This window comes from Penicillium nucicola (assembly GCF_028828085.1).
Source record: "Penicillium nucicola strain IBT 29836 chromosome Unknown utg000007l, whole genome shotgun sequence".
NCBI lineage: Eukaryota > Fungi > Ascomycota > Eurotiomycetes > Eurotiales > Aspergillaceae > Penicillium > Penicillium nucicola.
In genome coordinates, this window is record NW_026643131.1 from 503,342 (window position 1) to 531,208 (window position 27,867).

The 27,867-nt window shown below is 51.0% G+C and overlaps 7 protein-coding genes across 7 annotated transcripts; 1 reads left to right on the plus strand and 6 right to left on the minus strand.

Moving 5' to 3' along the window:
* Window positions 1-274: 274 nt before the first annotated feature.
* Window positions 275-5,738, minus strand: N7511_007248 (ATP12 ATPase F1F0-assembly protein; the record flags this gene model as incomplete). The annotated part of the gene is made up of 7 exons (XM_057129625.1): window positions 275-1,045; window positions 1,099-1,452; window positions 1,505-2,865; window positions 2,940-4,132; window positions 4,508-4,542; window positions 4,602-5,380; window positions 5,459-5,738. 7 exons carry the CDS (start codon window positions 5,736-5,738, stop codon window positions 275-277), a joined length of 4,773 nt encoding a protein of 1,590 aa, XP_056982693.1.
* Window positions 5,739-6,272: 534 nt separating this feature from the next.
* N7511_007249 (glycosyltransferase family 2 protein) lies at window positions 6,273-7,930 on the minus strand (the record flags this gene model as incomplete). Its single annotated transcript, XM_057129626.1, has 4 exons — window positions 6,273-6,386; window positions 6,529-6,820; window positions 6,899-7,768; window positions 7,893-7,930. The coding sequence occupies 4 exons, from the start codon at window positions 7,928-7,930 to the stop codon at window positions 6,273-6,275; spliced, it is 1,314 nt and encodes a 437-aa protein (XP_056982694.1).
* Window positions 7,931-11,532: 3,602 nt separating this feature from the next.
* Window positions 11,533-12,504, minus strand: N7511_007250 (SSH4 family protein; the record flags this gene model as incomplete). The annotated part of the gene is made up of 1 exon (XM_057129627.1): window positions 11,533-12,504. One exon carries the CDS (start codon window positions 12,502-12,504, stop codon window positions 11,533-11,535), a length of 972 nt encoding a protein of 323 aa, XP_056982695.1.
* A 735-nt stretch (window positions 12,505-13,239) lies between these two features.
* On the plus strand, window positions 13,240-15,914 carry N7511_007251 (uncharacterized protein; the record flags this gene model as incomplete). Its single annotated transcript, XM_057129628.1, has 2 exons — window positions 13,240-13,317; window positions 13,368-15,914. The coding sequence occupies 2 exons, from the start codon at window positions 13,240-13,242 to the stop codon at window positions 15,912-15,914; spliced, it is 2,625 nt and encodes an 874-aa protein (XP_056982696.1).
* An 877-nt stretch (window positions 15,915-16,791) lies between these two features.
* Window positions 16,792-17,899, minus strand: N7511_007252 (NADPH:quinone oxidoreductase family protein; the record flags this gene model as incomplete). Its single annotated transcript, XM_057129629.1, has 2 exons — window positions 16,792-17,793; window positions 17,867-17,899. The coding sequence occupies 2 exons, from the start codon at window positions 17,897-17,899 to the stop codon at window positions 16,792-16,794; spliced, it is 1,035 nt and encodes a 344-aa protein (XP_056982697.1).
* Window positions 17,900-18,332: 433 nt separating this feature from the next.
* N7511_007253 (Clr5 domain-containing protein) lies at window positions 18,333-19,470 on the minus strand (the record flags this gene model as incomplete). The annotated part of the gene is made up of 2 exons (XM_057129630.1): window positions 18,333-19,293; window positions 19,343-19,470. 2 exons carry the CDS (start codon window positions 19,468-19,470, stop codon window positions 18,333-18,335), a joined length of 1,089 nt encoding a protein of 362 aa, XP_056982698.1.
* A 3,313-nt stretch (window positions 19,471-22,783) lies between these two features.
* Window positions 22,784-27,844, minus strand: swr1 (putative SNF2 family helicase/ATPase (Swr1); the record flags this gene model as incomplete). Its single annotated transcript, XM_057129631.1, has 1 exon — window positions 22,784-27,844. The coding sequence occupies one exon, from the start codon at window positions 27,842-27,844 to the stop codon at window positions 22,784-22,786; it is 5,061 nt and encodes a 1,686-aa protein (XP_056982699.1).
* Between the last annotated feature and the right edge of the window lie 23 nt (window positions 27,845-27,867).

Consider the following 27,867-nt stretch of genomic DNA (forward strand, 5'->3'; position numbering starts at 1 on the left):
GTAGAGGCGGTGGCTCAATGATGCATAAGTAGATAAAAAGCTTCGTGTGGTATATAATAGTCATTCTATGAGCCTAAGACAAGCCCATAGCCAGAGAAATGACGGTAATCCAATAACAATCTGATCATACGACCACGAGATAGAACTTATGCATTTATTCATGGTAACTGGAACTCTTGTACAAAGCAAAGAGAGAAAGCAAAGGGCCCTAGCAACCTTTTAGAGAGTCATGTCCCCGTATCCGAAGCAAAGTATCCCAAGGATCCATCATTGCTCAGAAGATATCCTCGGCTATACTCCAATCCTGAGCATCCCTGGACTCCCAATACTTTCCATTGTGAGCCCAGAACTCTTCACCAGTGACAGGACACTGGTCACGAACGAACCATTGCGGCGAGTAGATTTCACCATTGGTCTCGCGATCCCTGCGTCTGGCTCGCTGCTTCTCCTCAACACGGTGCTTCTCATCGGCAGCCAATGTATATTCACCATCTTCCATGGCACGCTGATCAGGACGCAATCTGGTATCGGTAGGGGGAAGCCAACTCGTCAGACCCTCAGGGAGAGCGTTGAGCGTGATGACGAATGGAGTCAAGTTGAAAGGCACGCCCGTGGGACGAGCATGAGCCTGCCAAACCAGGAAGGTCTTGGAAGACTCTGGATCCTGACCAGAGACTGGAGCCTCAAAGCCTGGTGTGTGGCGAGCATATATTTTGTCGTTCCAGCGACCACCAATACTCCACTTCGGGGAGCCCTCGCTATCGACAACCTTACCCGTTACCTGGTAGGCCGAGGAGGCCTTCCAGCCGCGAGGCTTGAAGTCGAGATAGCAGACCTCACCGGTGGTCCAGTTCTTGATTTCCATCAGACCGTAGTTGTCGACTGTAGGATTACCCGTGATGATACCAATGACTGATGAAGTCACCTTCTTCCAAGTGTAGAGCTCTTCTCCACCGGAGGAGGGTCGCAGCTTCAAAAACCATGTACCGAGCAAGTTGATATCGAAGGATTTACCGTAGAACTTGGATTTGAGAGAAGATTCGCCCTATACATGCGATGAGTAAGTTCTCATGGAGTGGAAGCGTAGAATATACTCACCCAATAGTCCCATTTAGGCGACTCAGCCCACGCAGCACCAATTGGAGGGTGGTGGCTGACTTGCTCCACGAAGAATCGATATCCCTTGTCCGGACGGACATACTCAAACGTTTCACCAAGCAGAGGGTTGAAGGGCTTCGCCACACGGCCAATAGTTGAGGCATACTCACTGGCAGCGTACGTGGCAACATACACCAGACGCTCCATGGAGTCAGTCCGATCAGCAGCAATATCGAGGAGGTCAGTGTATTCGAGATCCTCGGCCACACGCTGAAGCAACGAGGTTGGTTCGTTGAAGGACACCGGAAGAGTCATCTTCGTCATGTCCTTTCCAATCATGGATTTCAAGATACCCTGAACAATGGTGAGCATGCTATGCAACTAGGGAATGTCACTCAATACTTACCCAAAGAGAAATCTTAGGCCTGTCATCAGCATCCATCTTAAGGCGCTCTCTCACGGGCTCTTCGTAACCCTTGAAGGAAGGCTTGATGAAAGAAGACTTGACAGCACGAAGCTCGGCGCTCTCATCCTTGGGCTCTTTGACCTCGTGGTCCTCAGTCCTGTTGAAGTCTTCTACCTCAATCTCACCAGCATCGATAGCATCGAAGAATTCTTCACCGTCCGACTCTGAATTATAGAGACTGCTAATGTTGGAGGTTCTCCTGCTGAGAGCAGGCTTAATTTGTGCTGGCTCAACAGGCTGCTCTTCTTCGTTGGCCTTTTCTGGAGCACCGGCCTCGGTTTGGCTTGCTTCCAAACTCGGGCCCTCAGTTGGGACACGGGAAGGTCCGCCAATGGAACGACTGCTGCCAGTTGCACTTTCCAGGGCCTCCTTCAGAGCTCGCTTGGTCCGCTTTCGCTTCTCTTCAGACTCGCCCATCTTGGACTGCAGTTCTTCATGCTCACGAGCCACACGAGCCATGCTTTCTTCCCACATCTGACGAATGGATTCTTCTCTGCTGAGACGGGACTGCCAGTACTGGTCTCGGTCCCTTGAGATTTTAAGAAGGTTTTGCACCAGACCCTTCAGGCTGCTGACCGCAGCTTCATAAGCACCGAGAGCCTGTTCAAGGGCAGGATCCGCAATCGTCATTTCCGGGTTCTTGGCTTTTTCGGATTGCAGAGAAGCGGCTACATTTGCAAGAAGGTCCAATTGTAGCTTTGCGGACTGTGCAGTGATATTCAAAGCATCCTTATCAGTTGCCGGCATCTCGTGCTCATGGCTGGAAGCATAATCGACAAATTCTTCGTCGTCGTCTCCTTCAGGCGCAGTCGTCACATGGCTGATAGATCTGTTCATGTCATTGGGAGGATCATATGAGCCACCGTAAACGGAACCGTCTTCGTCTCCCCCCGGAATATCGAGGGTGGTGCGAGATGCATATGTGCTCAACCTCGTGCCACTGCTACTAGCACCTCCCAGAGATGGTGGTGCCAGACCCTTGGTGCTGGGCTTGTGAGAAAGACCAGATTCAGAAGGAGTGTCTGCGGCACGTCCTTCAGTCTGATCAATCTTAGCTTGGCGGAGGAGATCTGCATTCTTCGAACGCTGTCGCTCTTCCTCTTTTGCCTCATCTTTAGCCCACTGGATGGCATTGTTGAGAGACCAGAACCAGCGTTTTGCCTCGACAACATGATTGGCCTTCAGATGATATTTGACGGATGATTTGCCATGAATTTCAAAGCGTGTCTTATCTTGTGCGTCCATATTAAGTCTAGCAATTTTCATATTAATTGCACCACGGCAGGCAGATCCTGCGTCATCTGTTCAAGCAAATTAGTATGATTCACAAGATAAAGTATGAAGTCACTCGAGGAGACTTATGTGTTCAACTTACCCTGGTGCTTGTAATAACTCAAAACTCCATCCTCCAGAACGAACCAGCGCAGCTTGTACCCAGTAGTATAATTGGTCCATTTCTTTAGATAGCCTCTCATCTCACGGGCATCCTTGCCCGCTAATGGCGCCTCGCCAATAGAGGCACGGCCAGCAAGTCCCTGAGCATTGGTATTTCCAAGAATAGCCTTCTCCTGGATACCACGTTGAGCAATGACAGCAGCCGGAGATCTCTTCAAGAGTGCACGAGTCTTATCATCTTTGGTGACATCCTGTGGAAGCTTTCCCTTCTTGTCACGACGGAATGGATCAGCGCCATGCGTCAGAAGAATCTCAATGAGCTGCGCATCTTTATTCCTGGCACCCTCGTGCAGTAAGGTACCACCAGACTGGACGGTGGTCCGATCGGTAACCAACTCTTGGCTGTTCACATCCATGATACCCTCAACGCGAGGTTCCTCCAGCAGGGATTCCAGATTCTTGTAATCAGCGTTTGCGATCAAGGACTGGATTTCTTGGTTCTTGCTGTCGATGAAGAGAGACCGTGAAAGTTGAAGCTGCTGGAAGATCTCCGGGGTACGAGCCATATCCAGCGCCGTCTGACCTCGATAGTTGATAATGGCATCATTGATGAGCGGCCTGTTCAGCAATTCACGAACCAAAGGGCCCCGGCCCAGCTGGGCCGCAATGTGGAGTGGCGTGTTTCCCTCACGGTCTCGCGAGTTTATATCCAAGCCCTCTGCGGCGGACAACACATATTCCACGACCTGCGGCTCGGCGCATTGCAGAGCCAGGTGGAGGACGGTGGTTCCGTTCAGACCATTCACACCCTGTGGGTCTGCGGTATCATTGATGGCCTTGGAGATCGCAGTGGTATCACCGCTGCGCAGGATCTCGAACAGACGAAATGTGCGAACTGACTGCTCCAAAGACATGCTGCCATTTTCCATCTGAGTCAAGGAGGGCAGGTCTTCCACTGTGTCCATTTCCTCGTTGGACTCTTGAATAGCCGGGGGAGGACTCGGGTCTTGGGTTTGTTTGCGACGGCTGCCGCTACGGGTATGTTTCAAGGAGGCGCCATTCGAAGAGGCAGAAGTCACCGAGTTGTTATCGTCGTCCATTTCCTTGTCTTCGCCCTTGGATTTATCGCGGTGGAGGAGGGCAAGTGCTATGGCACTTCGAGAGCGCTTGTGCCTGGGGGGAAGCGGCATATTAGTATCACATGAAAAGCTATGATGCAACCGGGGCAGGGGTTCGAGGACAGAAGCCTGAAGTTGTGGAAGCCGCTGATGACATCGCCTCCTAATTGATAACCATGGATCAGGCACGGGTACTCACCCTTCGGGTCGTTCTGACATGTTGGAACTATTCCCAATACATATATCTCTATATGCACTTGAAGGGAATGGGAAGAGGAAATTCGAGGGGTTTGAGAGACTTTGTTTTGGGGGGGGAGGGTAAATGACGCTGATCTCTCCGCCTTGGCAACTCCAGGCCCTTGATGGCGATCGCAATCGCGATTGTACTGTAGAGCCCAACATTGTCAAGAGTATCTCTCATTATACACACACTTGCTTCGAGATTAAGATCAATCCGTCTAGAATCTATCACGATCAACTATCATACAATATCTTTTCTCCGCTTATCGAGTTTCTCCGCTGACCAAAACAACAACACTGCCCAATTGTCGCTTCAAGTCCTCCCGGCCAACATCGTGAGTATCTTCCACCTCACCCCACATGTCGGTTTGCCATTTCACCTCCAAGTTCGCGGCCTCAGCCGCCTCCTCAAGGCCAAACTTGTTCACGTCGTGGCGCTGGATGTGACGGAAGTTCTCACTCCACTCCGTCAACAGACGAACCGCGATGAGAAGACTCTTGGAGGCAAGGATGCCACGCTCAAGACCGGCCAGGTCATGAGGAGATAGCTCCGAAACCCAAGTGCGAATACTCTCCTTCGTAGCCTTAGGCTGAGAGAGAGGCAAGATGCTCTCCGAGTCAAGAATAGGAATAATCTCGAGACCGGGCCAGACCTTGGTAGACAAGAAGGCCATGATATCCTTGGCGACGCGCATTTGAATATCCCGTAGAGTCTCAGTACGCTCGACAGTCTCGTCCGACTTGCGCTCCAACCAGTGAGATTCCCTCCGCTCGGGCTCCCAGCAGAGAAGGGTATCGGTGTCTAGATAACGCATGGCAGTTTTGATGATTTGGCTTCGGGTGGTATCCATGCCCTGGGCGTCTTCGCGGGCAATATCAGCGGCACGGGCAGCGAGGGAGGTCATGGGGATGAGGTGACTTTTCAGGGCCTGTTGCGCGGATGTCATCACATCCCATTCGAGAGCAATGGCATGAGCGAGGTGAGGCTTCGTCGGAGGAATGGAGAGCACTTCTTTCGAGGGCGTTCTCACGGGTCGCTTGTCGAGCAGGACTTCGTACTCATCTGAGCCGAATACGTTAGTGATTTATCCAAAAGATCAGACTAGTCAGCGCAGAGACGACGTAGCCGTTATGTGCATACCGGGCTTTGCGTTCACATGGACATCCTTCCAAAAGCGCTTCTTGAGCGCGGCAGTAAGTGTGGGGGTGCGCTTTAATTCGGCCTCGGATGCTTGAGAATTTAACCCTGTTGATTCCTTGAACTCTGGCGAAGCATCCGGGGCTTTAGGAGGAGGGCCGTGTGCTGTGACGGGGTGTGCGACGGCCGATCTGAACGGCGATGAATGGATTCGCCGGCATAGCGACACGGGGGTGCTAACGACCGATAGCTGCGACCGAAGCGCGGCGCGAGGAAGAACCATTATGTACTGGATCAATCGAGTGAAGTTCAGTCGAGTAGATGGAAGGATGAATCCACTTGTTGGGGAACTTTTCGAGGTCTTGGCCCGCACGCGCCACAGCTTCACCTGTCTAACAACTCTCGGTGTCAATCACGGGTTCACTTCTTCTACTTCAACATTTTAGGCTTGGTTTTCTGCAGTATTGCTTCAGACTGACTAGGATGAACCATAACGAATTGTGTCTTAATTTTTTTTTTTGCCCCTCTTTCCCTCTCCTATTAGAGATTACCAGAGCAGAAACCAAGAGAAGACTCGAAAAGACCGCCCGCGCATCTAAGAAAAGACCAAAACTCAGGGGAATCAAAGCTGGAAGAAAGAGTCATGCAAAACGACATCCGCCCATGCTTTTGTAATTTACAGAAGATAAAAGAGGAGAAGAAGAAAGAAAAGAAAAATGATCCAAAAGAAAGGACGTTCAAAGGCCACTGTGCGACGAAACGGTTGTACATCTAGAAAATTGGTCGTCACGGCATTTCGTCATAAGGTGATGGCTCCTCATTTGATGAGATATTGGGGATAGTAAGGGAGCTTGGTTCGATCGGCGTCGGTTCGCTTCTTCATACGCTCGGCGTCGTAATCATCAGCGCCGTCTCGGCTACCCCATGTAGTCTAGAAGAGGAATAGTCAGTATTCAATGTGTCAAGGTGCCAATGTGCCAATGTGCGGAGAGGGTGGACAGGATCAAAGCGTTGTGATGCTGAGATATCATAGGAAGATATACGAGAGGGGGTCGCGCTTGGACGATACATACCACATTGAGTGTCATCACTGCATACATCTTGATTGCGCCGTGGAAATAGCCAAAGAGAATGGAGACAGGCAGCAGGAAGACATCGACCGGGTAGCGAAGATAGTGACCCAGGAGCTTGATCCATTTGCTGGTGAAAATCCACATGTACAGAGCAGTCATGGAGCGCTCATGGATCACATCTCCCCACTGTCCAGTCGCCTTGTGGCACAGCCAAATCAGTAAGAGGTCACCAATCAAGGCAGGCGGCGACAAGGTGGTCAAGTGAACCGCATAGGCACTCCACGGTTGACGGCTAAGACGAGACATTAGCAACGGTTCAAACGGGATATAGAGAATAGACCCCGAGTGCTCCAATCGGAGGGCAACTTACTACCAAATGTGCTTCTCGTGAAACATCGACGTCAGATTGCTCCGCCAATTACTTCTGGACCAGCGGGCGCATTGCTTCAAAAACCGGGGGTTGTCCTCCAAAGTGGTAAGCACCTCGGCCTCCGGGTGGTACTGCATATAAGTTTCCCATCCATGCGAGACCATCCAGCGGGTGATAAAGTTATCATCATCGGCGTTGAGTTGGTACTTCCCCCACCACCACTCTTCATTGGTGAAGGCATAGGTGAAGCCTTCGTTTTGCAGGATTCGCGTCCGATACGCAACCGTCCGTCCCGACATGCAGGGAAGACCACCGTCCACATGGGTGGTCGCGCCGCAGTCAAAGTTGCGGCGTTCCAGGTACAACGCGCCCAAGAAGCCCCAGAGTCGCTGTGAGAGGCTCGGTTCAATGGCGCGACGCAACCTTTGGCAGGTCACCACCCCACCATACTTCTCATCCTTTTCAAAGGGTGCCAAGATCCAGGGGAGCAGGGTCCGGGGCCAGCTCACGTCGTCATCCGCCAGGAGCGTAATGGCCGTTCGGACTTCAGGGATCGCCCGGGTCATCTGACGCCGTTTATTCGGGTGCATGACCGTAAACAAGCGAATCCGTGACTTGGAGGCTGGCATGGCACTCAGCATTCTTTCGGCCTTTTGGCGATTGGCCTCGATGGTCACCAGGAGCAATTCAAAGGGCTGGTTGTCCAGAATTGTGCGTATTGTTTCTACCAATTCATCGCCACAGCCCTCTAGTGTCGGGATAATCACCGTGACATCTTGCGAGGTCAATTTGGGGTTCTCCGGGGGAGGAATTGGCTTGAAAGTCCAAAAGGAGATCAGGTTGAGCACCAGGCGAGTATATCGATAGATACTGCGGGAGGCTGTTAGTCCCAGTTTTTTCTCTCGGAACCCCAATGGGAGGAGAGGGGAGGAGGAAGAGGAGGGAGGGAGAGGGATATTTCCCACGGGGGGGGGGGAGGAGGGCCGATACTCACAATAGCGCGACAAAGGCTCGCAGAAACGGAAATGCCATGTTCCAAACTTCGATACTAGAGGCAATTCGCTTCACCCAAATATGCCAGGCAAGAACGAATGTCAGGGAGACCAAGCTTCCAAGGAAAAGGAAAGGGGAAAAGGGAAAATTGAAGTACTTTGGGGAAAGCCGATTAAAAGTAGAAAAAGCACATGCGAACAATCAAATACCCAGAATATAATCCATAAATCCCAAAGGAGAAAAGACTAAAAAAGCTATGCCCCAGTCTCCGTTGTCGTTTTGAGTGTGCTGCAGGTGTAGTTTTTGCCTCGTGCGTCAGAGACCCTGGATCTAGATGGAGGGTGGGGGAGAGTGGTCTATGCATGGGTATGTTACCGTCCGATCCTATAATTCCAGATTTATAGGTATTTTCATATATATTTTTATCGATATAAATAGGGATAAATGGTGATTTTTGACAGGTCGGACTCGATTAGATTCTATTCGACCTGGAAACCGCTTGTGGGGAAGTGAGGTGTGATTGGACTGGCGTCGCCAGGTCGATCTATATCAAGGACCAAACCACCCTGGGCACATCCTGGGCACATCCTGGAGAGAAATCCGATAAGTGTGAGATACTGTTGGAACGTTCCCCCCCCCCCCCCAAGACGACCGGTTTATCTGACCACTGATTTGTGGAACAACCCCGACGGTCTCTAGTCCACCAATTTCTGACAATACTTCTAGCGCCTTGAAATTCCACAAAAAAAAAACAAAGTACTACACCACACGGCCGAATCGTCAAAGCTCCATAGATCGACCAACCGAGCAGTAGTATTGGGCGTAGTGGAATGCTGGGCGTGGCCCTCACGATGGATGCTTTAATTTTAACGTGCATGCCAAATGGTCGAAAATCACCACTGGTGCCGAACTGGTAAAACGGTAATCCTAGTGGCGATCGTCCAAATGCCCGTGCGACCTAGTTCGTACAAGCTCGAGTGGAGCTCGCTAAATTCATGGTGGCCTGATAACGAAATGTCTCCCCCAAACTCTCTCCAGACAAAGGCCCCCAAGGCAAAGGCAAAAGGGTTGGAGATGCCTCAAAGTTGGTGGCGTGAAGTGTAAAAGGGCAAAAGTCACGAGTGCCCAGGTGGCCGTGCTCCATGACTAAGAAGGCAACCGGACACCCTGGGACGCTGGGACGCTGGGACGCTGGGAAGCTGGGAAACCTGACATCCAGACATTCTGACAACATATCCCCAATAACATCACTCACACCCGGGAACTGGACATGGCGTACCGGTACGGAGTACATGAATGCCCACCATGTCCACCATGTCCACAAACGGCTGGACTCCTTCCCTCTCTGGTCGAGCACGGTCTTAGACAACCGCAGATTCGCGCCAGTATCGCGTTGGCGTCTAATGAGTGGCTTCCCTACGGCCAGCCTTAGCGGAATGGAGCACGGAGGATCCCACCTGCTGCAAAAGGCCCGATGTGGATATGACCACAATGATCGTCGAAAACTCTGGCTACTTGTACGCAATCGGGGCTGGTGTATTGAAACTCTCTAGTTCTCGCTAAGGCCCCTCCTGCACAGGCCGCAGTTCCGCGGGCTTTTTGCCAAACCCCGGGATGTATTTCCAGCTGCAGAATTTCCCTCTTGGATCAACTCTGCATATAAGTTCCGGCCGAACCGGGGACCGATTGGAAGAATTAGCCACGGTGTTAGGCCGATTTGCCAGAATGGGGAGTGAAACAGACGCGTATCTCGGCTGCACGGACATATATCCCCACCTCGGGAATGGCCGGACATAATCAATAGTTGCATGGTTAGCAGATATACTCTGAATGTATTCGATATATATTATATCGAATATACTGTACTTTCTAGTACGGAGTATACGAGAGAGAGTCTAGGATAGTCTAGTCTAGTCTAGCACCCAGGTGTGTGTGTGTGTGTAAATAGATTGTACGCATGTCAGATTCAAGGTCAGATATCGTGAACAGGTACTGTGTGCCGTGTCAAAGTATAACTAGTCGTTTGGGGGCCAAATCAAATGTCACGGGAAAAAGGGGCGATGACTTGCAGGACGATCAGACTTTCCCCCCCCCCCCATTTTGTCTCTCCCTCTTGACTTTCTCTCTACAACCGCATTGTCTGTTCTCGCTTTTACTACCCCTCAGCCAAGTGTGTAAACTGGAGACTTGAATCCACAGCGGGTAGAGCTCGAGTCAGCCATATCCACTTTGAAACTTTCGACGTTCAACCTTCAACGTGCGAATAATCATAGATCTTTGGTGGCAATGACTATGCAGGGGACCACTTAGGTACATGCACAGTACCACTGAAGGGAATTATTTCCATTCAAAAGAGGGCGCCAAGATGAATCCAACGCTCAGGATTCATTGACGGATTGAAGGGGTACTTTCATCCGAGCCATTCTGGCCACTCGCATTCCAGCGGGCTTAGCTGCAGCCAAAGCTGCAGAGGCCGCATCCTACTGCAACCATCGCTCTAGTCTCGGGATAATCACCGACTTGGGCTCCACTGGTAATTTTGGTTACTGTATTGATTCGGAGAACAACGGACTTTGATGTCCGTTCTACACACCTCTTCACTTCACGGACATCTGCTATATATGCCATCCAGTTTACACTTGGATGTGTAGCTCATCAATACTGCTGTCAGTGGTCAATCCTCGAGTCATGTCGGCCTCGGACTTAATATTGCGGCTCTGAAGTACGTGGACCGTCGCTTACAGCCTATCTGTGCGCGCTCCGACCCCCATCCTTTGTCCCGAGGTAGAGTTGAAAAAGAAGGAAATAGAAATTATATTATTAAAATAAAGTGTAAGTTATCTGACATTAATCTGAGTAGATTGTACCTCAGCCTCTAGCCCCGAAGTTCGAGATGGTTCTCCTGCAACATAGATTGCCAGGGAGCGTATATAGCCCTAACTCGACCATCCAAATTCAGCCCTCCGCGTAAAACCTCCTCGACATGCACCGTCCAATTGACTACCAAATATGCATAACGCCAAAGATCGCAATACGCTCGGCACGCATCTCATGACGTCAAGCCACAACTCCGGCTCGTTCATGCATCGATGCAGGAAGTGACCGGGGTGTCCTACGGAAAAGCGGCAGGAGATGCAAGCTTCTGTCTACTGCTCAAGAGTAGCGATGGGCTATGTCGCAGCGGCATGCACCTCGTGCTTCCCCCCGGCACTAATGCGCGCGTTGACCAGGAATCCTGATGTGCTGTCCGAGCAAAGAATCGAAAAAAGAAAAAAAGAAAAACCTTTCTAGAACCCATGCTTGTGCAGAACTCGTTTACGCCATATGCAGGTGCGTCTGGAGACTCGGCGTTGGCCGTTGAAATAGGCTGTGCAATGTCTTAGCCGTGGACTTTTATCAGGCCATCCTGGTTGCTCTTCCGGGCTTCGGACGTTTGTCTTACTTCTTTTTATAGATGTCTTGGGATTCCATCTACGGATGGCTCAAGTGCTCTTGGTCTGTCTTTGTAATAGATTGATAGTCAGCAAAAGAAGCAACATGCCATACAAAGTGCCTGTTTCAGCCCTACCAGATCGGATCGTGGTCTCTTGCTGAGTTTGGCAAGATGAGCAATATGGACTCAAGTGGCCTGTAGCCACTGTTTACTCGACAGGCTTCCATAGCCAGCCTGCAGGGTCAAAACAAGATTCGAAATCGACGCCACCAAACAACCCAATCGCTCCGTACAGGTCGAAATCGCCTTCCAGACCTTCTACGCCCCCGGAATCTGCATCCACCTCTTCATGCAGATTCCAGCCCCCGACCCTCTGTCCATCTCGAGTAAAGAAGATCTCCACCTTGCAGGTCTTTCCTTTGCCATCTACCCCGATATTCAAATTATCAGGAAGAGAAAAGCTCATGCCAAGTCCAACCGTCTCCCCAACCCTAAAGGCAGTAGTGAAATCCCGACCTCCAAAGGAATCATTCACAAATCGACACCCATCATCCGAGAAAACCCCCAATCCCCCCCGCTCCCAGCCGGGAGATCTCCACGAAGGATAAGGCTGAGCGGCGAACCCAATCGAAATCCCACTATCATCCCCGGCAGGCCCAGCCCTCAAGGCCAAGACCTTCACCTCAAAGTAAATCAACTTCGTCTGCTCCCGCACAAACGGCGAGTCCCTGGTCGGAAAGTACATGGGCAACTGCGTCATGATCACACAGTCCCCATTCCGATCCGCACTATGACCCCGCCAGCGGCCACGGGCCGTAGCCGTAACCTGACCTCGTAGTTCGCGTGGATGCACCGGTCTCAGATCAGATGCTTGGACGTCACTGTAGACCGCCTCTGACGGTGGGGTCGGCAACCACAGAGGCACGTTGTCGCAGAAGTCATGAGCTCTTTGAGCGTCGTCTTCGGAGGCGTTGCCGGTGCCTGACTGGAGGTAGCCTGTTATTGGCGGTGGAGGGAATGTGGCGGTGTCTGGGACTGCGTCTTGCCAGTTGTGGTATGGTGGTGGGTTGGCCTCTGCCTGCCTCTGATATTGAGTCTGCGGCTGGAACGGTGGCTGGCCGATCGACTGTGATGCATCGTAGCTTGGCGGTAGATCTTGGTTTCTTCTAAAGGGATTCATGGCTGCAGGGTACTTTGTGGAGAAGATGTCCGATCTGAAGATACTGATCTGGATTGATTTGCACTGATCCTGGGGGGGATGAGGAGGGGAAATACAAAGCTTGGTTCAGTTTTGAAGGTGAGAATGCCAAGCAGAGGCAGTGCCCGAGAAGGTTTGAAGGTCCGATGGTTGATTCAAGTTTCTCTTTCGGACATCTTTGAATCTGAGGCAGAAGACATTTCCAACTGGACTGGCTCGTCTTTGTGTGTCGATCTTTGGGAAATGGGATTTGAACAGGCTCTCTTGATTCTGTCACGGTGTATCTCGCAAAATAAGATATAAACAACAATACTTTAACAGCTTCCAAATGTGACTGAAATCTTAGTCGCATGTTGTTGTGACTTTTTCGTCTATAGAAATAGGAGATCACTATCTACAGTATGCCTTCCAACAGATGTCTATACCAGACAAAGTATGAGATGTCAACTTGGGAAGCTAAGAATAGGCCTGCAGGTTTCAGATGCAGTGGCCAATGCAACATAGCGGGCTTGAGAATTCCTCTCGACTTTGAACCTGTCTCTTTTCATCTCTTTTCTTTTTCTGAGTGGCCGAGAGGCCTTTGTCTCTCGTTCTATTTTGTACATCGCACAGGGCTTTTCTCCTTTTCAACTTTTTCACCCCGCAACATCTCTGCGATATCAGTCGTCCAATGTCATTCGCTTGCTTCCAATAACTACTCGGTCGCATTCAATCAAAATGTCGGAGCAGCCCCGCAGGTCACGTCGATCGTCGATCACGGGACATCTGAACCGCGTGTTTAACAAGACCCAGGAGGTCAGTACGGGAGAGCTACCAGATACAGAAGCTGATTTGACACTTTCTAGAAACGACACAGTTCGTATGGGGACGCGGTGCATTCGCCCGCGCGTCGGGAGCCATTTGCGCATGAAAAGGCAGCAAGCAATCATTCCGGGAACAGGCGCTCGTTGCCCGATGGCACTGGACCAAGTTCAATTTCCTACTCTTCTAGGAACTCTCGTTTGCCCTCAAATGGCACGCCGGGTTCTAGCCCATCAGTGGCACCAGTGGGAGTCCCTGAAGATGACACCCCAACACAGCCCATGACACCACTAGCCATGAACAAGTCCAATGATGGAGACAAAATCTGCAAATCTCCTACGTGGGATACAAGCAAAAAGGAAAAGCGGGTCACCAAGCGATTGGAGGCGGAGAGAAAGGAGCTCGAGAAGCGTTTGCAAGCCCTGGAGGAAGCCCAACTCAATGCAGACCACGGAATCTATGACAGGAACGCCCGACGACTGACCAAGAAGCAACCTGTCAGCACCTCGAGTAGATCGTCCAGCGCAAACAGGGAGCGTCACCGATCATCCAGCTTCTCGTCGCTGTTTAGGCGCTCCCGCTCAAACTCCAATGCCAGTGAGACTGACTTCAAGTCTGCCGATGTCAGTCAGCTTCGGACAGATACTAATCCCCCTTCTCTACCTTTGACGTTGCCAGAACGGTTCGGCACGGCCATTACGCGAGAACTGGCGTCGAAACACGGGACTTCTCTGAACTTATCGGTCAATCAGCAAAAGCAGAACCAGCAGAACCAGCAGAACCAGCAGAACCCGGTGAACTCGACAAATCCAATGCAACGCCGACTGGCCCTGCATTCCGCAGCCAAGTCTGATGATCTTCGCGAGAGTTGGAAAATGGTCGAGGCATGGAAGACCATGAACGATGAGAAGGTTCCAAACCCGCTAATGCCTGAGCAGACACAGGGCAATGTCAGTGGCTTGCCTAAATTCCCACGCGGCGCTCAAGGCAGCGAAAACACTCCCCCGCGTGATTTAGATCGTGAGCAGTTCTCTGCCGTACTGAAACACGACCGGAAGAGTGCTCCTGTGAAGGACTACTCTCTTGAATCTCAGACTCGGAATGATCGCTCACCCAAGGCTGTCAGCATGCCAATATCGAAAACATCTACACAAGCTGACCTCTATCAGCATGCATCACCTGTTCTCAAAGTTTCCACAGCGCGGCAGTTGCAGGCAATTCCGCCCCCAGAAACCATAGAGAGTGCATCAAGCTCGTCTGCTACATCAACCGCTCCATCGAGTCATCCTCTCGGCCTGATACATGCGAACTCGACGGGAAATCTTGTCAACCCAGTTCGATTGGACCCGAACGCGCATACCCAACCAAAGATCTACAAATCTTCCCCTCTTGCTCTGAATCCCGCAAACACAGATGACACGACTCAGAGAAATTCCAAGATTCCAAAGGCACCGACTATGCCAAATCTCCATGCCAGCGCATCGCAACAATCTCGACACCCCCCTCGGCCACTTCAGCCCGATGACGCCCGTGGGAGAAGTCACTTGTCTGCATCTTCTACTACCGCTCAACAAAGTAGATTCAAGGAGAACTTCCACGAGGGCCCAGAGTCACCTGAACCTCCGCAGATACCGGTCAAGAGTGAACGACGAAGCCAAGACAGCTGGCGGCAATCAATTGCTTCTACTGACAATGTCCTACCAAATACACCGAGAGATGGTACAGCTCCTTTCAAGGCGGCTGTTCGATCTCCTTTCCACTCGGGAAATTCTTCACCTGATGAGAAATCTCATACATCCAGTAAGGAAACCAAACGAAGATCGACAAATCTGTCCGAGGGTCAATCTGTTCCTGCAAGGTCCCCTCGTCGAAATTCTCACAATTCGAATGATATGACTGAGCACCAGGATAAGCAAAGGGGGCCCAGAGGATTTATTCCAGGGCACAACCGCGCACCGTCCTATACTTCTTCCCACGATGGGAATTCGAACTATGATACTGCGGACGAAGATGCACCTAGTTCTCCCGGGTTGCATCGCAACTCGCTGACTCGCGTGGAAACCAGACCCGAGGTCACCGTTGAGGCGAATCCCAAAAACATTCCTGCTAGTCGAATGCCCCAAAGTACTAGCCAGCCCGATAGTCACCCCAATGACCAACCTGATACTCCACTCAAAAATGGCACTGTGAGTATCTTGAAAAGGAGATCCCAAAATAACAACACCGCTCGGATACCCCAAACCATCGCCAAAATCTTTGTGATCTGCTGCCGTTGCAAATACTGGCAAGACATGCCCTCCGACGTCTACGCTCGACTTGCCTGTCCAGAGCGTCTCGGTACAGAATCGAAGCCTGGTCAATCCCGTTCAAAGAAGCATAATATTCTATCAGATCATGCTGGTAACCGGCGACACTCTAGCTCACAACCATTCGGCATTTCTCTCTCTCGTGGCTTCCAGGCTACTCCTGAGTTGCGCCCAGCTCCTCTTGCACCTCACAAGGTTACTTGCTGCTGGTGTGGTCACAACATGAGCCGGTCTTGTTGTGAAGGATGGACTACTATTGTCGAGATGCGCGAGCGTCATCATTGAAAGTCTATGATTTATTGATCTTCTATGTTTCAAATCAGACAGTAGGGATGATGAAATACTAATTTCGATACGATTGAGTCATGATATTACTATTAATCTTTATATCTTATTTGTTTCAAGTTAGGGAATCCGGACCCTTCATAGTTGTGGTTTCAGCCATGCCTTGGCCCAAATTCTTCTATGAATTCAATCCGATGTATGAATATTGCGGTGAGTTTCATTTAAATCGAAAAATCATGCCATTGACCAAGATTGATGCATGTTCTAGCACAATCGTATAGATCCAATCCACCAATTGTAAAAGTGGCTGGGATGACTCAGCAGGATGACAGCCACCGCTGGTTTTTTTTCTTTTCTTTTCCTCTCTTTCTTTCTTCGTTTCTTCCGCATTCCAACCTCTGCTCAAGACAACGTCTCTACAGAATATAATGTTAATTCTGATGGCATCTGTCAAATAATGATTCTCCTCAACACTAACAGCTTCAGATCCTACAGCCAACGATTCAATGACCTCCATCCCTCGTCTCACACCACGTCAGATTATATCTGCCATTTGCAACTTCGCAATCCAGCTGTCCCAGTCCATTTCTGGATATATTCAAGGGCCCTCTTTGAGGACAGTCACCGCAGCGTCACGTCTTGTGTCCGCGACCGACTGGAGCTGGATTGCGAGCCAGGGTTCTTTCGAGGATCCCGGTATATATGAAATTCATCAGTTGCCAGAGCAATAAAGGGCCTTCATAGTTCATGTTATACTTGCTCGAGTCTTCCCCTTTGGGGGTCAACTTAGTCTACGAGAGCATGACTCCTTGCGCACTACATTCATATACAAATGAAATCTATTGTTTCTCAGTACATATCCCGTCTAATATAGACCTCATAGTTTACTCTTCGCCTTCTCGTTGCCAACCACATTGACCACAACCTTTCCCCAAGTTTCCCGTCCACCAAGCGCCTGCAAGGCCTTTGGCACACTCTCCAGCCCAACAAAGCTCTCATCCTTGAACGCCGTGCCCCTAAATTTCCCCTGGGCAACCAGATCAAAGATCCCCTTCCAGACATCACCGACAGTGCCAGTCTCAAACTTAGCATACTGTCCCCAATGTAGCCCAACCAGGCTAACATTCTTCAGCAGTACGCGGTTCAGCGCAACCTTTTCAATCTTTCCAGCCGCAAATCCAATAACCAACAACCGCGCATTCCAAGCCACACACTTCAAACTCGCCTCGATCATGCCAACAGGGTCATATACAATATCCACACCAGCAGCCCCGTTCCCACTCCTGTTCTCCTTGCACAACTTCTTCACCTCCTCCGGCCAAGCCTTATTACCATAATCAATCACATAATCCGCCCCGAACTCGCGCGCAATCTGCCTCTTCCTCTCTGTCCCAGCAGTAGCAACAACCGTCGCCCCCATAGCCTTGGCAATCTGCACAGCAGCAAGTCCAACTCCTCCCGCAGCAGCGTGAACAAGAACCCAATCACCAGCCTTCACCCCAGCACGGTGAACAAGACCACCATAGGAAGTAGGCGCAGTCACGAATAACCCAGCAGCATCTTCGAAACTCCACCCGGCGGGCACGGGGAGGAGAGTATGCTCAGGGGCGAGGACGTGGGTTGCGTAGGCGCCCTGTGTAGCGCCGAAGACGCGGTCACCAACCTTGAAGCGTGGGTTCTTGGAGGAGGTAGGGAGGGCGGTGATAGTGCCAGCGAATTCGGCGCCGCCGATCCACGGCAGTGGTGGTTGATGTTGGTATTTGCCTTGGATTTGGAGGATGTCAAAGAAGTTTGTGCCAGCCGAGTGGATTTCGATGAGGTATTTGTCTGTTGACGGGGTTGGAGTTGGGACGTCTGTTACTCTGAGGTCCAGGGGGCCCTATATCTCTTAGTTAGTTTGAGGTTCGTTGTAGATGGTTGTCGATGGCTGGTCCGTCGGGAGGTAGAGATACCTTGACGTATTCGCTGACTTGGACGGCACGCATTCTGAGTGTGAATTGGATTGATTGTAGACTTGAATTCTGATGGAAGAGTTGAGAAGAAGAAGGTAAAATGAGAAGAAAAAGCTGTAGAAAAGAGCTGGGGGTTTTCCCCGCGTGAAAGATGCCGAGGTTGCTTCTCGGATAACTGAGGCGCTTGGCCAACACCAAGGTACAACGATTGTCTGTTCAGAAGCATTCGACAAATTCTATACACGATTTCCACCAGCAAAGAAGACATAGAGTACAAATTATAGATTCAAAGGTATCATTATATACAGTTCCTGTTTCAACGCCAGACTCAAGCAAATAACCACCCAAAATCGCACCGGGTATGATAAAACAAGACAACCACCCATAGTTCACATATTCAAATCAAAAAGGTATCAGGTATCACAGGTATTTAATAGTAAAAGAAACAAAAGAGGACGTCGAATCCCTAATAGCCAATGCCAGGGGGTTTCTGGTAGTGATCTTGACCCATATAAGGCATGATGGGAGCACACATCACCGACTGCGGACCAGATTGTGTATGAGAAGGAGACATCACTGCATGATGCTGGCCATGAGACTGGCCATGCATCTGCTTTCTGTCTGGATGCTCAGCCCGACCAGCGGGGTGTCCGCCCATGTCATACTGCAATGACATGGCACGTTTCCAGTTCTTGTCGCCGTAGCCATGGTGGTACTCATGTGCCTCGCTCTGATAGTGAGGGTACTGATGATAGACCTGAGCGGATGCAGGTGGCAGGTAACCAGATAATGAAGGAGCAATAGGGGCTGTAGAATGGGCGACGCCGCTGGGAGGAGTGATGGCCTCAAAGGGCAGTTGGTACCACTGAGCAGGGTTGAGGCCGTAATCGGCCGAGACAGCACGAGGAGGCCAGGCCATGCCACTGGAAGTGGTGTTTGCAGTGCCACCAGGGCTGGGCAGACATGATTCCGGAGACAGAGGGTAGGCGGAGCCGGCAGGGTAAGACGGAGCCACGGCGGAAGTGGTGTTCACCATAAGCGCCTCACCGACTGGGGAGGTATGGGCGTGGTCAAAGGATGTCGCGGTTGGACTGAGATCTGGGTAGGAGTGAGAGTGGACTGCCGAGCGGTCCGAAACAAGCGCATGCTCGCCCGACGGGCTAGGCGTGAGTTGCTGGGCTAGAGGCGAATTCCATTTGCCGTGGGGGTGGTCCTCTGAGACAGGGGCGTACATAGACTGGGCACCAGGCCAGTCATGGCGAGCTCTTGGAGGATCTCTGGGTAATGGGCGTTGAATAGAGGGTTTTCGGGTCACGTCTCTATCCGAGTCTGGCTCGGCGCTAGAGCCGGACTGAGTCTTCTTGCGAGTCTGACGAGATGGCTTGGTGACTCGCCATTTCTTCAGTCTGCTTCGTAGTTGAGTTTCACTGGGCGGTGTTAGGAATGAACCCTGAACGACGGACGAGATCAACGCACCTTGGATTGAAATCATCGGACCGGATCTGCTTGATAACCTGCTTCAATGGCCATTCCTCTTCCATATACAACTTTGCAATCAATGCTTTCTTCTTCTCCCATACATCCGACGAAATCGAAGTCTTCATTCTTCAGAGGACGGACCCAAGGACAGAAACGCACTGTCCAAGACAAGGAAGATGTGGGGGAGGGTAAAGGAAGGAAAGAGGAGCAATAAATAAGGCCAATGATCAGCGAAAGAAAAGAAAAAAAGGGGACAGGAAACGGGCGAGACAGGAATATAAGTATGAAGAGTTGGGGGGGAGAAGAGAAAGGAGTGGAGGCCGGGGAGGAGAGTATAGAGAGGTGTTTGTTAGGGCCAGTCCACTTCTCTTCCACATCTCTCTCTCTCTCTATTGTCTTGTCAACCCCCCCGTCGATCATCTAGATTTACATGACGATATGGAGCCACACTTCCTTGACGTGGTTATTACGGTGGATCTACGACGATCCTTGAATTACTACTCACTTGACATCTGCTTCACTATGCCCAGTCGAGCGCTTGGCGCATCCTAACAAAGCAATACCCAGAATCCAAATTGGATGGATCATCTCTGACACAACTCTACACGATACACTATATACACTTGAACCATGATAGCAACTACACAAATGACACACTATACCGGGCCTTTCTTTTTCTTGTTTTGTCTCGCCGTTCGACCTGTTCCATTTCAGTATGAATTCACCGGTATCAAGACCCGGAAGCTGGGCCCGGAAACCCAGACCCGGCACGGTCAGATGGAGACGTCGTGATTTACTGTGCGTCGCCGAGTGATAAGCCCCGTGTCTAGCTTCATCCGCGGAGTTGGCTTAGATCTTTTTCCTCGTGGTCGCCGATCATTTCGGGATTCCCATACCAGGCATTTTGTGGTTCTGCACCTCCCATCCACCCCCCCGGGAATCTTCCCTCAAATGAAGGGAAAGCCGTTGGAGATTCGAAACCTTATGACACTTGAGGCGGTACTCCGTCCTCCCTGAAATATTGGACAACCTCTCATGTGAGTTTCGGGTCACATCATGTGCCTGGAATCCAACTGGGCACGCTATCGACCGGACCCATCGTACTGGAAACCCTTCTCCAGACCTAACTTGGTCCGCCCTCTGTTGAAATCCGCTAAGACAGATGGTGTCTGGACTAGTGTCAAGCCCCTCATGGCTCGGGCCAATGGCTAGGGGATCCGTGGAGTACCGGTTCGTGCGAACGCCAATCGATCTGGCAACTTGATCGCCATGGATCTGCCCGGGTCCTCAATAGTGGATGTTAGCGAGCTCCACGTTTTGCTTGCCCGGAAAACCACCCAATAGAATTTCAATCAGACGCAGTACTATATACAATCAGGGCTAGTCTTGAGACACAGAACGTTTTGCTTGACGGAGATGCTGCACTGAACCTGCACGGTCCCGACAGGGGGTTACTGCGTCTTGCTTCCCCGCTGCTAATCACTGTTCTCCAAATGTCACATCCTTCACCGACCCCTCGGGGCTGAAGCTATGGTTCAACTTCTTCAATCCAAACCATGGGTAGAAGCTCCAACGTCGGGACTGAGGATCTGGAGAAATGCCGCCTTACACTGGGACCACATTGGCCAAACCTTATGCCTCTTCTTTGTTGGAGAGCGTCTCAGATGGACAAGGATAGTAACAGTCCCGCCCCGGCTTTCGACCCGCGCGGATCTCCAATCTCACTAACTCCAAGGCAACTATTCTACTATGTCCCCTTTGGGACATACAAAGAAAATCAAAAAAACCACCTTATGCCACAGGTTCTGGACCTGTCGAGAGAAAAAGCAAAAACAAAATAACACGCAAAAATGTCCGAGTGTCTACTGTATTATCGTTGACGGTTTATGTCCGCAATTTCCGCTCTTTGCTTTCGTTTGCCTTTCTTTCTTCTGTTTCTGCCTCCATAGGACCAAGGCAATTCTGGTTCAGGTTTACCGACAAGGCAAGCAGCGCCACCAGCGGTCCGCGCTAATCCCTGGCGGCTCAAGCCGGATTCAAGCCCGGGATATTAATGGGCTAGAGGATCTCCAGATCACCGTGGATCTCCTGCAACACATGGAGGTTGCCCAACAGGAAAAGCTCCAAAGCTTGGATCGCGGATCTTTCGCTCAATTCAGTATCCTCGTTGCAAGTTGCAAGAGCCCTACACTAATCCGACTCTGGTGGCGACCCGGTGGCGATCGTGTGGAGATAAATCTCCAAGAGCCAAACATCGTTCATCCCGGGGAATGCTCGGCGACATTGTCTCGAATCTCTCCAACATGACCCCATTCATGCAAAAGAAAAGACGAATCAAGTCGGAGTATTCGTTCCGCTAACCCTAAAGTCACGATCATATGCTTTCGCACCGCTCGTATCTCCGAGGTCCAAACGCGCCCTATCCACCATTCCTCCCCATATTACCGCTGTTCGGAGACAGCCTGCCGAGGCTGTTGGAACTTGGCTTTAGGCGGAGATCGACCGGGCCACGGCTCTCGATTGGAGAAGAGGCAGAAGAATAGGAGAAAAGCCTCCCGAGTAGATCTGCCGTCATCATCTCCGGCACGTTGCCTTGTCTTTTCGACTGGAACCATTCTATCTGATACACGACACACATGGATCACTTGCGGTGTGCCAAACGTACGTTGCATGTACTTTTCTTTTTTTAGGTTCTCGTTTTCAACTTCTCCTCGATGGATTCGGTACCAAGGACTCTTCAACACTAATGCTTGCACTAGCATTTATACTGGAACAGCCATGATCTCATACCACTATATTCCTGCTCTTGGCCAAGCATCCGGAGTTTACAATAGGCAATTCCCCTGCGGCCCACCCCGTCCATGAATATATTTGCTTCTAATAGACTCCAGCGCTAAACGCTGTAGTTCAAGCCTAAGCTTAGGGTCTATATTCCCGACTGCAACAGTGATCTACCCCAACAAGGGCCGAAGGCTTGGGTTGTGCAGACTTGCCCCGATCCACTTAACGAGTTGGGTAGCAGCTCCGGGTTAATTAAGAGTATTTGTCAATGGCGAGTTCTTCGGATGCTATTTCGGATATGCTATGAAGTCTATTTTTTTCTTTCTCCACTACTCGAGCATCTCCATACTGTAGTCATTCCAAATTACCCGTGGTTTAACCCAAAAGAAAGCCAGAACGGATGCAAAGTGAAGATGGTATAGAAAAAAAAAGGGATACTAATAATAAGTAGTAATTGGTCAATAATAAAGACAAGCTCAGAAGGAAAACAACGACATTATACAGACTAATACACAAGGTTTGCCTCTAACCAGGGAGGAGGTAACTATCGCCAAACAGGCAGGGCGCTCCGGGTTATTGGATTGTGAAACGGTGTAAGTGGAGAAAAAAGAAAAGAAGAAGCCATTGGAGCGAGAAATGCGCTCTCGTGACGACTTCCTAGCGTCGCCTCTTGAGATGATGCTCTTTGCCCTTTTTGGATTTCTTCTTGTTCTTATCCGGAGGCAGAACCAGGGGCTCATCCTTCATGTTCCACTCCATGAAGCGTAACAAGTAATCGTCGATGTGACCAGGTTGCACCTCCAATTCTGGGTCCTCGGTGGGTACGGATTGTGCCGGGGTTCCAGAGCCATCGTCCAGGGGCGTGCCGACTTGTGCAGGAGTCCCATGTGAAGCACTGTGCTCCTCGAAGTCGCCGTCGTCTGCATGCTCCTGTTCCTTCTGCGCGTTCTTGGCCGCGTCCAGATCCTCCTTGTCCTCTGCCTGCTCGAAAACGCGGGTGCCCGCGACGCGATTGCCGAGAACACGGTCCATGGCGGCACTGGCCTCATCCTGGCCGTCGCGCTCGTCGGTCTCGGCCAGGGCCTGGGTATCCAGTTTGGTGAAGTAGTCCGTGGTGAACTCGCCTTCTTGGATAATCACATCATCCAGCATTCGCTTCTGATTGGCCTTGCGGAGAATGTTGGACTCAATGGTGTACTCAGACACAAATCGGTAAATATGGACGTCCCGAGTTTGACCGATGCGGTGGCAACGGTCTTGACATTGCTTGTCCATGGCCGGGTTCCAGTCTAGATCGTAGAAAATGACCGTGTCGGCGCCCGTAAGATTGATTCCGAGGCCACCGGATCGACTGGACAGAATAAAAGCGAGAATACGAGGATCACTATTGAACCGTTCCGTAAGCATCTGTCGCGACTCGACCTTTGTAGTTCCGTCGAGCCGAAGATAGCGATGCCCATGGATATTGAGGAATTGTTCCAGAATATCAAGCATCTTGGTCATCTGAGTGAAGATCAATGCTCGGTGGCCGCCAGCCTTGAGGTCGCGTAACAACTTGTCCAGGCGCTGTAGCTTTCCACAATCATACTGAAGAAGTCTCTTATCCGGGAACGCAATAGAGAGGCGCATGCGTGCTTCATGGAACGGATCGTAAGGCTGATCTTTGCGGGTATTCGTCAAAAGCCGTGTCTCAACTGGAGTCAAGGCGGCTTCGTTCATGCCTGCAGCAACAGCAGCAGGGGTGACACAGGCGAATCTCTGAACATAACCGTCCATTTCCAGGGCTCGCTCTTCGACGGTCAGAATCATCGAAGCAAGCACTGAGGATCGACTCGATAACCATTCAGACATCGAGCGCTTACGCAACGGTGCATTGGACAGAGCATGTTCCTTGGTGCCAGCCCTGAGGAACTCGACGAGGCTGCTACCATAGATAGGACGGCGGCCGTGGCGCTTAGTTTCAAAGTAGAGACAGCGCTCTAGCTCAGCCATTCGCCTCTTGCGGCATGCATTCTCGAGGGATTCCAGAATGGTTTGCATGTTAGAGCCATCGAATCCCATTTCCCAATTGGTACGATTGTACTGGCGCTCGCGAAGAGTTTTGAAAGGTTTTATGGCCATGAGCCTCATACTGTCGTCGGCCAATCGCCGCGAGATATCTTCTCGAGATACGGGAGCGAGGTTGAGGAAATCCAAGTCAATCTTGGTGAGAGGGTGTTCAAACAGAAGTCTTCGCCGAACAAGGGATTCCTTGATATTGAAATCTGTTACCACAGAACGTGGCATGGCAAAGGAGGTAGAAATGGGACGAGTTTCAAAGAGATCAGGGTGGTTGCAAACTTTTCGTAGTTGCATGAGACAGTGAATGATAGAGAGGAAATTTCCGGATGCCAGCGTCTCTTTGGTTTGCGCCATCGACATAAAGCCATCGTAGAGGTAGCGCTGACGCTTAGAGAGCCGACAGTAGATAACATGCTCGTATTTGCCGGGCATTTGTTTCTCGACGTCGGCCTTGAGTCGACGCAGGATATACGGACGAAGAACAGTGTGAAGTTTGGTGATGACACCCTTGGCTTCTTCGTCCATCGTATCTCTGCCATGCTCCAAGATTTGTTCTACTGGACGGCGGAACCATTCAGAGAAGTCTTTTAGGTCTGCAAACCCTTCAACACCACCACTTGAACCATCTGAGGGCATCAAGAAGAATAGAAGGGACCAGAGCTCAGTGAGGTTGTTCTGCAATGGTGTACCCGTTAGGAGAAGCCTGGCACGGGATTTGAACGTGAGAAGGGCCTGCCATCTCTGTGATCGGAAGTTCTTGATGTTGTGTGCTTCATCAAGAATCATGTAATGCCAATTCCTTCGCTTGAGAGACTGCTGGTCTTGCAAAACGAGTTGATACGATGTAATCAGCACGTTCCAGGCATTATCGTCGGTCCACCCGCGGCGCTTCTGCTTGCGCTCTTCTTGGTTACCATAGTATGTCATGATCTTAAAGCCTGGACACCATTTCTTGAATTCCATTTCCCAGTTGAGCATAACACTGGTGGGAACGACTACCAGGTGTGGGCCCCAGACACCATGGTCCACAGCAAGATGGGCGAGTAGGGCAATTGTCTGAATTGTTTTGCCCAAACCCATCTCGTCTGCCAGAATACCGTTGATGTGATTGTTGTAGAGACCTGCAAGCCAATCTAAACCGTAGTGCTGGTATTCACGTAGGGTGCCGCGAAGAAGTGATGGAATAGGTGTCTGCATACCAGGAGCAGGCGAGTGAGATGTTATCAATGCCTTCTCAATAGCGGGCTCCAGCGAAGAGACAGACTCTGGTTCAGATGGTTTTGTGGCGAATGTTCCCGGCGAAGCCTCACTAGACAGTTCGCCGCTGGCTTGGTTGTCATGGACGGTATCTACCTCCATAAGCTGGGGCTGATCAGAAATGTCAGTCACGCCAACAGGGGAGGCTTCTTCGGCTTCTAATTCGGTGTTTTCCTCTTCTGTTGGAGTATCCATGGCAGGTGTTTCTCCGCCAGTGACAGGGGATGTTTCAGAGGCATTGACAATGTTGGAGGGCGTTCCATCAGGCGAGTTGTCTTCAGCCATGTTGCCTTCACTGGCTGTTGGTCCGATTGGAACGAGAGAGACTTCATCCTGATCCTCGAAGTCAAGCTCGTCATCATCATGTTCAATGTCTGTTCCTGTTTCTTTGGTGTCCTGGTCATCTTTGATTGCAGATATCTCTTTCTTCGAAAAGAATCCGAGCAAACTGGATCTATTATCTTCATCTGATTCTGATTCTTCGTCCGAGACCTCATCTTGTTCGGGATCTGCCTCTTCGGCTTCCTCCTCGCCATCATGAGGTACGGAGAGCTCCTTCTTGGAGAAGAAACCCATCAGGCCAGATCTGCTCTCGCCATCTTCATCTTCGTCCGAGTCCTCTTCTTCCGAATCATCCGCTTCCTCGTCACTATCACCCATATCATCGTCCATATCGGTGGAGGCATCGCTGTCATCCATAAGCACCGAGTCCACGTCCTCAAGATTGGTTTCTCCGGGAGTGGTTTGGGACTCGTTGTCTAGGGCAGCTTCTGGATCCATGGATTCGTTGGGGTTGGTCATCGCACTGGTGTCAGAGGTTATTGACATTCGGTCGGTTTGGTCATCAGGTAGGTTGGCGTATTTCAATCGGAGTTCTTCGGCCGTTAAGTCAGCGTCATCATCTATGTTTGCTTCGTCGTCTGTTGCAGATTCAGAGCCCGACATATTGCTTTCGTCATCTTCGCCTGAGCCAGACTCAGAGCCGGACTCGAGGTCCTCATCGTCACTCGTCGCGGGGGCGTCACTAGGTACTTCGCCTAGAATCTCTGATCGCCGCTTTTCAAACAACGCTGTGGACTTCTGGATCGCACGGTCAAGAGCTTGTTGATCTTGTACTTTGCGCTCCTCTTCCCAGCGTGCTAATCGAGCCCGATCAATATCGGCCCGGGTTAAGTCGAACATCTTCTGAAGATCCTTGCCTAATTGCTTACGCTTTCCGCGCATTTCTTCCTGTTGCTCGCGGAGAATATCCTCTGGGTTTTTATGACGTTTCCGATAGGCATCGGCACACCATTGCGCAAACATTTTGGCTGTCTGTCGGTGACGTTTGTGCTCCTGGACAAGGAGTTTGTGGAAGAAAAGCGCGTGGGAAATCAAATGATCTTGATGCGAGTATTGCGGTGGGGGCTCTTCCTGCTGCTCAGTCAGGTATGCCGAGCAAACCTCTGAGCTTAGCGGTCCACCAGCCTCTGCGGCTTCCATGATCTCGCGCCGCTTGTGCGCTTCTATTAGAGCTTCGTCATTTGATATCGTATTCGAGCGGTCTTCTTGGTCTACCCATTCCCGGAATGAGGTATACTTCTTCTGTGGAATATGGCCGGGGTGTCGAATAGGAAGAACAGGTTTGCCAACCTTGAGTCGCAGTCGTGGAACCTTTTGTAAGCCTTGATCTTGTTCATCGCCGTCCATGTTAACATCATTCGAGTCTCCATTGACTTCTTGCGCTAAGTTTGAAAGGGAATTGCGATCACGGAGAGAACGAGAGCTTGTCCCATTGGTACCGGGGGCACGAGGAAGCGTGGCAGAACTTCGGGCTCGTGCGCGCGAATTACTTGGCTTAGAAACCGGGGTCTGAGAGATTCGTTGAGGCTTGGTGGCCACCGCGCGCGACGATGGGGTTCTTGGGGATCCATTGGTCGTCTTTCCAACTAGCTTTCCATTGAGTTCGGCGCGTGATTGCGTCACGGATAACGGCGAGGAAGTAACCGGTTTTGTGCTATCGCGTGTGGACCTGCTATGTCCCTTCTGCCCTCCCCGTGTGTGTCTTTTGTCCAGCGGAGGTGGCGATTCGACAGGGGCCGCGTTGGTCCGTGAAGACCTGCGCTTTCCTTCAAGCAAGAACGACGTCGGACCATCGAAGCCAGCTTTCTTCCACGGCGGAGATGGTGGTCGGGGAGTTGAACGTGGCGATGCGATAGAATCCGTAATCCTACGTTTCTTGGATGGAGGCTCTTCGGATTGCGGGACAGCTTCGACTTCTTTCGGCTCGGAAGGGATCGATTCGGGGGGGACAGATTCCGTTGCATTTTCGACTTCAGACCCGGTCAGGGGTGTGAGATCGGACACAGGTGTTACGCGTTCATCTTGGGTTGATGGGCCGTCGTGGCTGCCGTTTTGCATGACTTGGAGTCGCGGGCGACAGG